The sequence below is a fragment of the Triticum urartu genome, chromosome 5 (assembly GCF_003073215.2).
Source record: "Triticum urartu cultivar G1812 chromosome 5, Tu2.1, whole genome shotgun sequence".
NCBI lineage: Eukaryota > Viridiplantae > Streptophyta > Magnoliopsida > Poales > Poaceae > Triticum > Triticum urartu.
The window spans coordinates 640,350,456-640,364,772 of NC_053026.1; the positions used below are offsets into that span (position 1 = coordinate 640,350,456).

Consider the following 14,317-nt stretch of genomic DNA (forward strand, 5'->3'; position numbering starts at 1 on the left):
AAATGCAGCTGCAAGCCTCTACTTTCTTTGTTACTCTCTCCATCCCATAATATAAGAGCGTTTTTGCTTATATATTATGGACAGAGGGAGTATCTCTCAGTAGACTTGTCTAATCAAGAGTGATGCTCTTTCTATGATTGAGATTATATGCATGCATGCATCATCTTTTACTCTCTCCGTTTCTAAATATTTGTCTTTTTAGAAATTTTAAATGGACTACCACATGCGGATGTATTATATAGACATATTTTAAAGTATAGATTCACTCATTTTGCTTCGTATGTAGTCACTTGTTGAAATGTGCTAGTTCAATGTTTTGACAGAAGCACGCGGTGTAATTCCATTGATTTTTGGATTTCGATCGTATCTAAGATCCTTTTCTTTTATCTAGGTTGTTAACTCAATGGTAGAGTATTCGGCTTTTATGTGCGACTTGTTGAAATTTCTAGAAAGACAAATATTCAGGAACGGAGGGAGTAGATTCGATTGCAAATGGAAAGGGCCCTAAATAGTAACACAAGAGTTGAAGTGCATGTGAGACGAAACTTCATGCCAAGACTTTGGTCGTCGGTCTTGGCACATGCAGCAGCACCACTCGTGCTGCTGCCTAATTAACCACGCAAGTGGACTGGACTGGGTGGGTACCATTCATGCACCCGCTGCAAATTCAGTCCAGCCACTGAAATGATTGAGGCCTAGTCATTCCAAAGTGGTCAAAAGAGAACAAAGTCTACATTATTGCTGGGAATATTAGCACACTACTTGCAAACCAAACCAAGAGAAAGGCCAAAAGCATATGTAGAGCAGGCTAATGCTACTTGCCAACCAAAGTAGACCAAACCAAGAGGGCATGGCAATGGGGGACATGTGTTTGCTATGCTCCTTGCTAGCCGTCCTGATGGTTGCCATGGCAACCGCTAGCGACGAGGCCGCGCTGCTAGCTTTCAAAGCACAGATCAACCATGGTGGCTTGCTGGCCTCCTGGAATAGGAGCGCCGGCTTCTGCAGCTGGGAAGGCGTGACGTGCAGCCGTCGGAGGCCGGCGCGGGTGGTGGCGTTGCTATTGAACGGCACTGGGCTCGCCGGGGCACTCTCCCCGGCCATCGGGAACCTCACGTTCCTGCGGACGCTCGACCTGAGCTTCAACTCGCTCCATGGGGGCATTCCGGCAAGCCTCGGCCGCCTCCGCCGCCTACAGGGGCTCTACTTGGACGACAATGCATTCTCCGGCACCTTCCCAGTGAACCTGAGCTCATGCGTCAGCATGAACGAAATGGTACTGGACAACAACAAGATTGGCGGGCGCATCCCGGCTGAGCTCGGTGAGAAGCTGACATCCTTGACAGAGTTCTCGCTGAGTAACAACAGCTTCACAGGGCACATCCCGGCATCACTGGCCAATCTATCCCATCTACAAATCCTCGATCTCACCAGTAACCAGCTCGTGGGCTCGATACCACCGGGCCTCGAAAGCATCCAGAACATGCAATATTTCAGTCTCTACGGCAACCTCCTCTCTGGTATGCTCCCACTTTCTCTCTACAACTGGTCATCATTGGAAGTACTTGATGTAGCTCTAAATATGTTATATGGAACCATTCCGGATGATATTGGAAGCAAGTTCCCCAAGATGAAAGCTCTAAGCTTATCTTCCAATCACTTCAGTGGGCCCCTCCCCTCATCAAGATCCAATATGTCTGATCTCACAAGAATTTTTCTCTGGAAAAATAGATTTAGTGGGTATGTGCCTCCCACATTGGGGAGACTGGGAGTTCTCCAATATCTGAACTTGGCTGACAATCGGCTCGAAGCAAATGACAACAAGGGATGGGAATTCATCACCTCTCTGGCAAACTGCAGCCGACTGCAGATATTAGAACTCAGCGTCAATCCTTTAGGTGGACAACTACCAGGTTCAATTGTCAACCTATCAACGACTCTCCGGGACTTAAGTTTAACTGACAATATGATCTCCGGGGTTATTCCTGCGTACATAGGCAATCTGGTTGGTCTCACAAGACTTGTGTTAGCAAATACTTCCATATCCGGAGTTATTCCAGAGAGCATTGGCAAGCTCAAGAGCTTGATCCAGCTAGGCTTGTACAACAATAGCTTGTCTGGCTTCATACCGCCGTCGCTAGGAAACCTTTCACAGTTGAATGGGCTTATTGCAAACAATGGCAACTTGGAGGGGCCAATTCCAGCAAGCCTGGGGAAGTTGAAAAATCTTTTTGAACTTGATTTGTCAATGAATTACAGACTTAACGGTTCAATACCCAGAGAGATCTTCAAATTACCCAGTCTCTCTTCGTTTTTGGACTTGTCATACAATTCCCTTTCTGGACCCCTTCCTAATGAAGTTGGTAGTTTGGCAAACCTTAACCGACTGATTCTATCAGGAAACCAGCTGTTTGGCAAGATACCTGACGGTATTCAGAATTGCGTAGTGTTGGAATGTCTGTTATTAGACAATAATTCCTTTGAAGGAAGCATACCACAGTCACTGAAGAATATAAAGGGGCTCAGTAAACTGAACCTGACCATGAATAAGTTCTCTGGTAATATTCCTGAAGCCCTTGGTAGTATTGGAAACCTGCAAGAGCTGTACCTAGCACACAACAACCTGTCAGGATCAATCCCAGTAGTTCTACAGAATTTGACATCATTATCCAAACTGGATGTATCCTTCAATAATTTGCAAGGCGAGGTGCCAGATGAAGGTGTTTTCAGAAACATCACTTACTTAGCGGTTGCTGGGAATATCAATTTGTGTGGTGGTACACCTCAACTTCATTTGGCCCCATGCTCCATAAGCAAGAACAAAAAAAACATGCCAAAGTCTCTTGTAATTTCTCTAGCGACAGCTGGAGCGTTTTTGTTCTCACTTTCAGCTATTCTTATTTGGATACTTTGCAAGAAGCTCAAACCAAGCCAGAAGACACTAGCACAAAATTCAATTGCTGATGACCATTACATGAGAATTCCCTATCATGCATTATTGAGAGGAACTAACGGATTTTCGGAAGTCAGCTTGCTTGGGAGAGGAAGTTATGGTGCGGTTTATAAGTGTGTTTTGGACACTGAAGAAAGAACATTGGCTGTCAAGGTGTTTAATATTGGTCATTCTAGATATTCCAAGAGTTTTGAGGCTGAATGTGAGGCGATGAGAAGGATACGACACCGTTGTCTCATTAAAATCATTACTTCTTGTTCGAGCGTCAACCACCAAGGTCAAGAGTTCAAGGCATTGGTTTTTGAGTTCATGCCCAATGGTAACTTGGATGGTTGGCTTCATCCAAAATCGCAAGATCCCACTATAAACAACACACTCAGCCTTGCCCAAAGGCTTGATATTGCTGTTGATATTGTGGATGCAATAGAATATCTGCACAACTACTGCCAACCATTGGTAATCCATTGTGATCTTAAGCCAAGCAACATTCTTCTTGCCGAAGACATGAGCGCCCGAGTTGGAGACTTTGGCATATCAAGGATCCTTCAAGAAAATACAAGCGAGGGGATGCCAGCTTTAAATAGCTCAACTGGAATTAGAGGTTCCATAGGCTATGTTGCTCCAGGTAACTGATACTCTTCTAATTTTATATTTCACTTTCCACACGAATATGGCATACTAACCACAAAACTTTGCGTAATTGCAGAGTATGGAGAAGGCTCTGCGGTCTCAGCAGCTGGTGATATTTATAGTTTTGGCATATTACTGCTTGAGATGTTTACCGGAAGGAGCCCGACAGAAGGCACGTTCAGAGATTCGTTGGATCTGCATAAGTTTGCCAATGATGCTCTTCCAGGTAGAACCCTGGAGATAGCTGACCCAAGCATGTGGCTGCACGGCGGGCAACACGATAACACTACAAATGTTAGAATCCAGGAGTGCTTGGTTTCAGTGTTGAGGCTTGGCATATCCTGCTCAAAGCAACAGCCTCGAGACCGAGCACTGACGAGGGATGCAGCAGCAGAGATGCATGCAATCAGAGATGTGTACCTCATGTTTATAGGGGACCATGGAGCAGAAAGAGAAGCTCCGACTCAAGAAATTCAGAACAGCGTTGAATAAACAAGCTAGTATAAGACATGATCTTGCATAATAATAAAATTATGTGTTGTTTCAGTTAGTAATTGTTCTCAAAGCTATGTATGTTGCTTTACAATTATATCAAATAAATGCATAAGCATGGTGTTCTGTAATAATAGCACTAGAGCAAGTTCTGGAGAGTTTCTGAAACCAAGCAGTGTAATTGTTTTCCCATTCTCAAGACTGTACGCATGCAGGCAATATTACTTCATGCTTCAGGAAAAACCAGTAGACTTGAAGTTGAGAGTTTCCATTACTTCATCCTTCGTGCTTGTTGTTTTGTATTAGAAGAAACATCAGTAAAAATGACACAAAGCCGCTGCTCAACTATTCCTCCGTTCCTAAATATAAGTCTTTGTAGAGATTTCACTAGGAACCACATACGGATGTATATAGATGCATTGTAAGTGTAGATTCATTTATTTTGCTCCGTATGTAGTCCATCTAGTGGAATCTCTACAAAGACTTATATTTAGGAACGGAGGGAGTAGAAAAGAAAGCAAAACCTAAGCTATCAAAACAAAAGGGAAGGGGCAAGAAACAGCAAACTGTACACGCCATCTCCCCCGCATCTATGGGAGAATTCAGGGGTGGCGTGTCATGGTGTTCCACAACAGCGCCATGGCAACAGCAGTTGACGCACATCTACATTGCTTATTGCAGATTTTAAACGTTTTAATCCAGTAAGCCAGCAACATGATTTATCTCTCACCCACAAAAAAAACATCCAATATAGCCAGCGTCTATGCAGCAACTAACACCGGTCATTAAAAGTATTATTAGTACTCTACAGTAATAGTATCTTACCAGGTAGTAATGTGACCTTGGTGCCGGCCAGGCCTTGGTGGATCTAGAGTGGAGAGCGGGAGGAGCCGGCGGAGAGAAGGGGCAGGACCTGCATAATAAATTCAGAGCAGTGTTAACAAACAAGCTAGTACAAGACATGATCCTGCATAATCAAACAATTATGTATCATTTCAGTTAGTAATTGTTCTCAGAGCTATGTTGCTTTACAACTGTATCAAATAAATGCAGAATCATGTTGTTCTGCAATACAGCAGTTAGTTTGCCCAACAGCCCTTTAATGGGGATGGGAGAAGGATCGAGACAACATCTGAGATTTGAGACATTGCAAGTCTGTCATTTCCTTATTTTTTATGAAACAAATCAAATGATTACACCCCTTGTATCAGTTCAAAGTGTACTGTCCTTTTTATTTAGAGTGAATTCCACTTTTTACTCCTTAGTTATGCATTTTTGACACTAATTACCCTGTCGAATGAAAAATCATCAAGATTACCCCTTTTAAAAGCTTTGAAACCTTGTTTTTTTATGCGTGTCTATTGGGCAGGGTGTAAGGTGTTGACCAGAGTTTATAAATATCAAGACGAGGAGGAGGATTTGAACATATGGGTAAGAGAAATCTGAACATGAATATCGATTATGCCCTCAGATCTTTACGCATTTTACCGTGCCACGTCGGCGTAACATGCCGGTACTATCTAACAGAAACAAGCAAAGTGCTAAACTGGGGTAAAACTGTGTTCAAAATCTTCTAAATGAAATATTTGGTAGAAGTTGCACTAAATAGGGTAATATGTGTCACAAATGCAGAACTACAGAGTAAAAAGTGGAATTCACTCTTTTATTTATCTTATCTAGAATAAATTGCAGAAACGATTGAATGCCACATAACTGACTAACAGCTACAAATCGATTGGTTTTGAAATGTTACTTGCCTAGTCAATACACATGACAGTACTTACAAGGCTTTTAGCATCTTTATCTACTCTATCCTAAGCAAGATGCCACAATGTTTTGTTGACTAACCTGCAGATGGTGCTAAAGTCCATGTGATGGATTGCCGATAGTGTCAACTGAAAAAGAAAGATCAATCAATTGCATAACAATCAGGTCTTCAACTCTTAGAGTAAATATATTAGTTGCTAGGTGTCCATTTAAACAGCAAAGAGAACGTTTCAAGAACCCCCATTTTGGCTTGTCTGCCATCACAACTGAAGAGTACAAATCAGATAATATGTCAAAAGGTCTGGAATTGCTGTATAACTTGCAACCAGGAACCTAAACATGGGTGTTGTGGCAAAGATGGCAACACGGAGATAATGAAAGCGAGCCTGCGTTGCTTGCTTTCAAAGCCCATGTTAGCCATGGTGGCTCGCCGGCCTCTTGGAACAGCAGCACCGGCTTCTGCAGCTGGGAAGGCATGACGAGCAGCCACCGCAGGCCAGCCCAGCTGGTGGCACTGCGATTGAACAGCACCACCAGAGCACTCTCCACGGCCATCCGGAATCTCATGTTCCTGCGGATCCTGCATGACCAAAAAAAAATGTACCGTTTCAGTTAGTGATTGCTCTCATAGGAGCTATGTTGCTTTACAACTGTATCAAATAAATGCAGAACCATGGTGTTCTGCAATAATAGCTCTAGAGCAAGTTCTAGAAAGTTTCAGAAAGGAAGCAGTGTTATTGTTTTTCCATTCTCAAAAGTGTACACATGCAGGCAACATTATTAGTTCATGCTCCAGGTAAACCAGTAGAGCTGAAATTGTAGAGTTTCAGAAGTTTTTTTTTTCAAAGGAAACGATCCAATTTTATTAGTTTATATTACAGAAAAGGAAATGAAAGCTGAAAATGTAGACACAATTTGGTAGGAGTTAAGCCGTCATGGCTACCTGCCTACCTCGAACCCTCACACAAGTCAACACAGAAGCTAATTAAATTAAATTGCATTGCAGAGATATCATGTTCATATAACCAAAGCAAGTGTGTTTTGACTTGTTGTCAGAGCACATCCTTGTCATACAGGTAGTACAGTACATTAGTTTTTTATTTGCAAAAAAAAAGGTAGTACAGTACAACCTAAAGCCATCATCAAGGCTCTCTCTTCGATATATACATAAAGATAGAATTTTTCAGGAGTGCTTGGTTTCTGTGTTGAGGTTTGGCATATCCTGCTCAAAGATACGGCCTCGAGAGCGAGCGTTGATAAGAGATGCAGCAGTAGAGATGCGTACCCCCTGTTTTCTTGTAAGCAAATAGGCGAGCATGGAGCAAATGAGGAGTCTCGGCTCGAGATATTTGATCTGGAGCGATTTTTTTTTGACGCGTCAACGGCGGGCTTACGCCGGCCTGAACCATATATTACCAAAGCAGAAGCAATTACAGCATGCAAGATATGACCCTGCAATAATACAAGCCGCTTCAGTTAGGAAGCATTTGTTTATTATCGGAGCCATATGATTTGCACCATATCAGAAAAATGTGAAGTTAGCTTTGTGCAATAGCACTGCAGAGACGGTACTTGTCAGCATACTACATGGGTTCTCAAAAACCCCAAAGGTTCGAGGAATCACATCCTCAATCCAGTACGCTAACAACATGAACGAATTTGTGGCTCCAAGGAAATCAGCAGTCAGTCAGGCTGTTTGTTAACAAAGTAGTATATACTGTCCATGTGTGCAGAAAAACACAAGGAAGCGGTAGGACCAAACGGAAATCATTAGGCGTGGATGAGCTCGCGCGCTCTCGCTATCGTCGGGCGTCCATCAGGCGGAGATGCGAGACTGGCAGACGTATTGCAGGTGGCAGTTGGGGTCAGTTAATGCGTATACGGGCACAAGACGGCGTTGTGGAGGACGTTGGTGCCGACGTCGGAAGAGGTTTTGACGACGATTTGGCAAAGTGCCGTTCGCGCTCGGTTCTGTACCTCTCGTTCGCGCTCGGCAAGAGATGCAACGCCTCGTTCTTAAATAAAGGTCTGTTGGTGCTGAGCCCAGCGCGCTCATGCTATTTGAAATTCAAAGGACGAGGGATTCCCGCTCAACAGACACAGCAGCTCTTGTGATGCCACCTGGCATAATCAGTTGCGTTCGGAATTTAATGATTGTAGGGTTAAGCGGAGGGATCAGTGATAATGTGCAATGGGCATCAATATATGACGTGAAAAATAAAATATGGAACTGAAAACACATCTGAAATTCAACAGGTCATTACATAATGAGGTGCAAACACAAGAGATGGCACACAGAGATCGACGCAGCATGTTATTACACAGATTTATCAATTATCGGCTGCGGAGCCCTCAAGAACAGGTTTATTACACAGATTGAACAGACGATCTCAAATCAGACTGGTGAGTGCATTCGTGTCCACGTTAGTTGTCCCAGCAACATATAGAACAACCTTTGGCTTGTTGCAGGTGTTTCTCCTATGGCCACCGACACCACATATAGAGCATTTAGCCTCGTTCCTTTCCTTCGGTGGAAGACCTCCTCGTCGCGGACAAGTTGTGCTCTTGTGACCAGGTTCTCGGCATATGCTGCAGAAGCGAGTGCGTTTGCTCGTGCCACACCTATCGACATCTTCAGCGGCTGTGCGTTGCTTCATCCTTTTGCTTTTTGCACCCCGGTCATCATACGGAGGCTTATCTCTGCTATTTGTTGGTCGCGCGGCTTTCCTTTTCCGCTCAGGTGGTTTCAGTCCTATGAAATCCCCGATAGCACTGCCTTCTGCATCACTAACGTTCCCGCTTGCGTGTGCAATTGCTGGAACAATTTCTTTTACCGTATCCTGCATGCATTTTGTGTGTGCAAAATATCTCCTGCATGCATTTTGTTCTCTCAACATTTAGATGGCTCTTGCCGTATCTCACTCCGAACCCAACCTCCCATGAATATAGATTGTAGTAGTCGTAAGCTTCCCCAGCGTATCGAAACTGACTCCCATAGCAGGAACTATCACAGTTTCAGTTTTTTTCTCTGCATAGCTTCGTATTGTTAGCTCTAATGCACTCATCCTGGCAGCACATGGGGGCCATTCATCAGGCACACGCCCAACACGGATTCTGCATTTTCCATATTATATTTTTTCAGAACCATGCCTTAACTGGTTTTTCAGTTCATGTGATTAACATATATAACGCTAGCAGGCGGCAGGCCAGGCAAGGACGAGGTTCTCCAAGCAGATTAAAATGATATTAACTGCGAGGAACACAATGTAGTGGATCCTTACCTTCGCGTCCAACCAGGGGCTTCAGGGTCGTCCTTCCCTGTAGATTGCTCGGACGCCGGCGCCGACAGGGCAACCCCCTGACAAGTGTTGTTCAAATCTGTTTCCACTACTGCCATGGCATCTCCTGCTTCGCCAATGCTTGAGTCCGCAGGTCCACATATTACAGCCTGGCTTCTGCCGTGCTCTACCGGTAGCTCGTCGCCGGCCAGATCCGGCAGGGGAAATCTATTTCAAATTGACAAGCAGAGCGAAAACACACCGAAGTACCCATTTGGGATGGCAGGAAAAACAGTTATTGCGGCTTGCAAGGCATACCTGTCAACTAGATCCGATAAGAACTCCAATTCCTCGTCTCTGGTGATCCTAATCTCCATAGCCATGATCTTGGACATCGATAACTGCCGAACGATCGGCCTGGGGACACCCCAGCCCGAACGAGTCGTTCGTGCTGGGAGAGTCGCTGGAACGAACGAACTCGTTCGGTAGAAGTACCCCTCTAGCCCGAACCATCCCACGTCAGATAAACTTGTCGCTAGCAGGGACAACGATCTGGCTCTTCCCCTCCGGCGGACCAGCCCAAGAATGGGGGAAGCCCAAAAACGTCATTGCCTACAAGAATAAAAAAACAAAGAATTTATATGTTAATAAAAAACAAAGATTGCCTGGTTTTTAGAAACTTTCAAAATTTTACACACCGTAAAAACACATCTTAATTTGCCATGGCAAAAACACATCTTAAATTGGCATGGTAAGAGTATATGTTAGTTGCCATGGTACATGGATTAAACTTGGTCATTTAATGTTGCCCTGGTCCATGAAATAAGTTTGCCATGTTGAAAGAGATAAAAAAATAATCCAAATTTCAAGAAAATGGTGGAAAACTATTCAAATGATGGCAAGTTTCCCTTGATTTAAAAACTTTCATAACTTGCCATGTTTTATGTACATTTTCTCTAGTTTGGTGAATGAACTAAGCCATGCTGTGATAATTTGTAAATAATCTAAGAAATTGCCATGTTTTGCTAAACATCATGATTAGAAATTTCCATGTATAGACCAAAATCCTAAAATTCTGTACTACTCACATGGCAAATTTAGTAACTAAATCACGTCAAAAGTGTGTGCTACTCTGATTTTAGTGTAGCATGGCAATTTTTAGGGACTGTTTCATACACAAGCATCTTGGCAAACTGTGTTCAAAAAGCTCATAGTACTCATCATCTAGCAGGTCGTAGTTATCATCCAGCAGGTAGATTAACTCCTAGCAAAATCATCAGACGTGATTACAGGTGCACCTTATTCCAGTGACAAAAAAGAGTAGATGAACACCTCCCCGCCGCAGCTCCTCCACTGGCGCTAGTGGTTGTGCAGTAGCAGGCCGCGCTTGCACGCCACGGCGGCCGATTCGGCCATCTCCTCAACCCACGGGTGGAGTCGACGGAGGCGACAGGGGCGCACCGATGCAGGAGGTTGACCAGGGGCGAGCGGGAGCAGGATCCACTCAGATCAGAAGCGGGAGCGGCTGCCAACGGAAACAGAAGTAGCCGCCGGCTTCCCTCGGCGACCGCGTGAGACGAGGAGAGCACCCAGCCCTCGCCCCCATCACTAGTCGCTCCCTCCGCCTCTAGTGTCGTGACTCGGCAGCTTTCATAGCCGCCCGCCGCAGCCATCCCACATCCTCACCACCGCAATCGCGCGAGGAAGGCCATCGTTCCCCCCACGAGCAGCACCTCCACCGCGACTCTGTTGGGGAACGTAGCAGAAATTCAAAATTTTCCTACGCATCACCAAGATCTATCTATGGAGAGACTAGCAACGAGGGGAAGGAGAGTGCATCTACATACCCTTGTAGATCGCTAAGCGGAAGCGTTCAAGAGAATGGAGTTGATGGAGTCGTACTCGTCGTGATTCAAATCACCGATGATCAAGTGCCGAACGCACGGCACCTCCGCGTTCAACACACGTACAGCCCGATGACGTCTCCCATGCCTTGATCCAGCAAGGAGAGAGGGAGAGGTTGATGGAGATCCAGCAGCACGACGGCGTGGTGGAAGTAGCGGGATTCCAACAGGGCTTCGCTAAGCGCTGCGGGAGGAGGAAGATGTGTCACGGGAGGGAGAGGGAGGCGCCAGGCCTTAGATCGGTTTGCTCCTCCTTTTCCCCACTATATATAGGGCCAAGGGAGAGGGGGAGGCGCAGCCCTTGCCCCTTCCTCCAAGGAAGGGTGCGGCCAAGGGTGGGGAGGAGTCCATCCTCCCCAAGGCACCTCGGAGGTGCCTTCCCCTTGTAGGACTCTCCCCTTTTTTTTCTCTCTTGGCGCATGGGCCTCTTGGGGCTGGTGCCCTTGGCCCATATAGACCAAGGCACACCCCCTACAGCCCATGTGGCCCCCCGGGGCAGGTGGCCCCACCCGGTGGACCCCCGGGACCCTTCCGGTGGTCCCGGTACAATACCGATAAGCCCGAAACTTGTCCCGATGGCCGAAACAGCACTTCCTATATATAATTCTTTACCTCCGGACCATTCCGGAGCTCCTCATGACATCCGGGATCTCATCCGGGACTCCGAACAACTTTCAGGTTACCGCATACTAATATCTCTACAACCCTAGCGTCACCGAACCTTAAGTGTGTAGACCCTACGGGTTCGGGAGACATGCAGACATGACCGAGACGTTCTCCGGTCAATAACCAACAGCGGGATCTGGATACCCATGATGGCTCCCACATTTTCCACGATGATCTCATCGGATGAACCACGATGTCAAGGACTTAATCAATCCCGTATACAATTCCCTTTGTCTATCGGTATGTTACCTGCCCGAGATTCGATCGTCGGAATCCAATACCTAGTTCAATCTCGTTACCGGCAAGTCTCTTTACTCGTTCCGTAACACATCATACCGTGATCAACTCTTTGGTCACATTGCGCATATGATGATGTCCTACCGAGTGGGCCCAGAGATACCTCTCCGCTTACACGGAGTGACAAATCCCAGTCTCGATTCGTGCCAACCCAACAGACACTTTCGGAGATACCTGTAGTGCACCTTTATAGTCACCCAGTTACGTTGTGACGTTTGATACACCCAAAGCATTCCTACGGTATCCGGGAGTTGCACAATCTCATGGTCTAAGGAAATGATACTTGACATTAGAAAAGCTATAGCATATGAACTACACGATCTAGTGCTATGCTTAGGATTGGGTCTTGTCCATCACATCATTCTCCTAATGATGTGATCCCGTTATCAATGACATTCAATGTCCATGGTCAGGAAACCGTAACCATCTATTGATCAACGAGCTAGTCAACTAGAGGCTTACCAGGGACATGGTGTTGTCTATGTATCCACACATGTATCTGAGTTTCCTATCAATACAATTATAGCATGGATAATAAACGATTATCATGAACAAGGAAATATAATAATAACCAATTTATTATTGCCTCTAGGGCATATTTCCAACAGACTCCACCCTACATAGGGATCCCGTGGAGGGCGAGACCGCTCTCCCTGGCGTGGTGCCCTGCCCCGCACACGAGGCCGCCGCCAGGGCCTGTCGTGCTCCTCCCCGCGACGCCGCCGCGGGAACTGTGTGGCTTCTTGCCGCGCGGCGGAGGCAATGGTCGTCGGGCGGGAGATGTTGTACGAAGGCGACGGCACGCAGCTGCACTGCGGTGGCCGGATATGGCGCATGGTTAGCGGTGGCTATGGTGTCGATTTGTGCGGCGGCGAGCAAGGTGGGGAGGGGAACAGATAGGATAAGAACGTCGTCACGTACAATTCCATCTCATCTGTACCAATAGTACAGCAATATCCTGTACCGATATGCACACGTTATCATGCACGGGTCCGTCTCCACACGTCCGTTTTAGTCATACTCCCTTGCTTGGTATATATACGGCCGTATTAAATACAGTAGGAAACGCGGCGCCCGGTTGTTGGTCCAACTGGCAGGAGCGCGCAAGCCCGTCCGTGCCATCTCCACTCTCTAGGACCAAAGGACCTTACCTAGCTAAGAGGATGTTACCAACTGTAAAGATGAAAAGAGAGAGCAGAGAGAATAATAGATGAACAGTTATTCTATTGATTGAAGATTGGGGTATTTATACCCAGTTTACAAGGCGGTTACAAAAGGAGGCAGTTGCCAAAAGTGGCACCAACATAGCAATGATTAATAGTTAATTAACCTAATTAATTAATTCCTAACATTCCCCCTAATCAATGCTTGTCTTTGTGAATATACATCATCTTGGTAGACTCCTCCTAGTATGTATTTGCCTTGAACGTTCATTATCTTCATCTTGGAAGTCTCCTCCAAAAACCCTGTGAGAAAAATATGAGGAGAATAGTGCAGATATGTTGCTAAAACTCCTTTAAACCCGGTGGAAAAATAATAAGGAGAAAATGATGCAACATATAATGATTATTGTCTCTTGATAACTCATATGAGAAAAACCCTTGAAGAAGGAGAAAAATCATCGATGAGCTTAGAGAACAATTAATATGTCTTGAGTACTTTCTTTAAAAACCCCGATAGGGAAAATAGAAAGTATGACATGCCTCATTAAAAACCGTTATGAGAAACTTTGAGAGAAAACTCATAAGGGAAAAGAGTGCGATTATATATGTCATCGAAAACTCCTTTAAAACCCAATGGGAAAAATATAAGGAGAAAATGATATGACATATATGAACACTTGTATCTATATTGTCTCATTAAAAACCTTTTATGAGAAATCATTAGGAAAAACTCATGAAGGGAAAAAGAGTACAATATATGTAATCTGATGTTTGTTAAGAGGTTATACTTTGGGAGATTACTGCCCTTGAACTTTGCAAATCTGGAGGATGTCTCATATCAATTACATTGACATGATCATGACATTATGAATAGTATGTCGGTTTTTCCAATATTTTGTTTGCAAACTGTTTCATCACTTTTCTATAATTTATGAGGATAAGTGATCTCGAGCAATGTGCTTTGTGATATTGCTCTTCATATAACATGTATGTATTGAGTAATACAAGTGGTAGCATCTTGATAAATCAAGTTATGTTACTCTGATGAATCTCAACCACATGGTTTTGCGTGTGGTTAATCATTCTGCTAAGCCAACCATATTTACAATGCCTTTAGATAAAGTAATCATGTCAGAATGATAAATGGAAGTAGCCATTAAATTCTAT

The 14,317-nt window shown here is 44.9% G+C and overlaps 2 protein-coding genes across 2 annotated transcripts; one reads left to right on the forward strand and one right to left on the reverse strand.

Annotated features, from left to right (window-relative positions):
* The first annotated feature begins 767 nt into the window (after positions 1–767).
* Positions 768–4,209, forward strand: LOC125511497 (putative receptor-like protein kinase At3g47110). Its single transcript, XM_048676882.1, has 2 exons — positions 768–3,578; positions 3,660–4,209. Exons 1-2 carry the CDS (start codon positions 812–814, stop codon positions 4,073–4,075), a joined length of 3,183 nt encoding a protein of 1,060 aa, XP_048532839.1. The 5' UTR covers positions 768–811; the 3' UTR covers positions 4,076–4,209.
* Positions 4,210–8,067: 3,858 nt separating this feature from the next.
* LOC125506431 lies at positions 8,068–10,861 on the reverse strand. Its single transcript, XM_048671246.1, has 4 exons — positions 10,419–10,861; positions 9,439–9,732; positions 9,124–9,348; positions 8,068–8,956 (listed from the first exon to the last, which is right to left on the reverse strand). The coding sequence occupies exons 2-4, from the start codon at positions 9,513–9,515 to the stop codon at positions 8,761–8,763; spliced, it is 498 nt and encodes a 165-aa protein (XP_048527203.1). The 5' UTR covers positions 9,516–9,732; positions 10,419–10,861; the 3' UTR covers positions 8,068–8,760.
* Positions 10,862–14,317: the final 3,456 nt, after the last annotated feature.

What these genes read in the sequence shown, in the direction of transcription:
- LOC125511497 (XM_048676882.1), top strand. Translation starts at nt 812, where the DNA reads ATGCTACTTGCCAACCAAAGTAGACCAAACCAAGAGGGCATGGCAATG. An exon ending in CATAGGCTATGTTGCTCCAG is followed by an intron (nt 3,579 to 3,659) that starts GTAACTGATACT and finishes GCGTAATTGCAG; the next exon opens with AGTATGGAGAAGGCTCTGCG.
- LOC125506431 (XM_048671246.1), bottom strand. Translation starts at nt 9,515, where the DNA reads ATGTCCAAGATCATGGCTATGGAGATTAGGATCACCAGAGACGAGGAA. An exon ending in TTATCGGATCTAGTTGACAG is followed by an intron (nt 9,349 to 9,438) that starts GTATGCCTTGCA and finishes AATTTGAAATAG; the next exon opens with ATTTCCCCTGCCGGATCTGG. An exon ending in GCCCCTGGTTGGACGCGAAG is followed by an intron (nt 8,957 to 9,123) that starts GTAAGGATCCAC and finishes TGGAAAATGCAG; the next exon opens with AATCCGTGTTGGGCGTGTGC.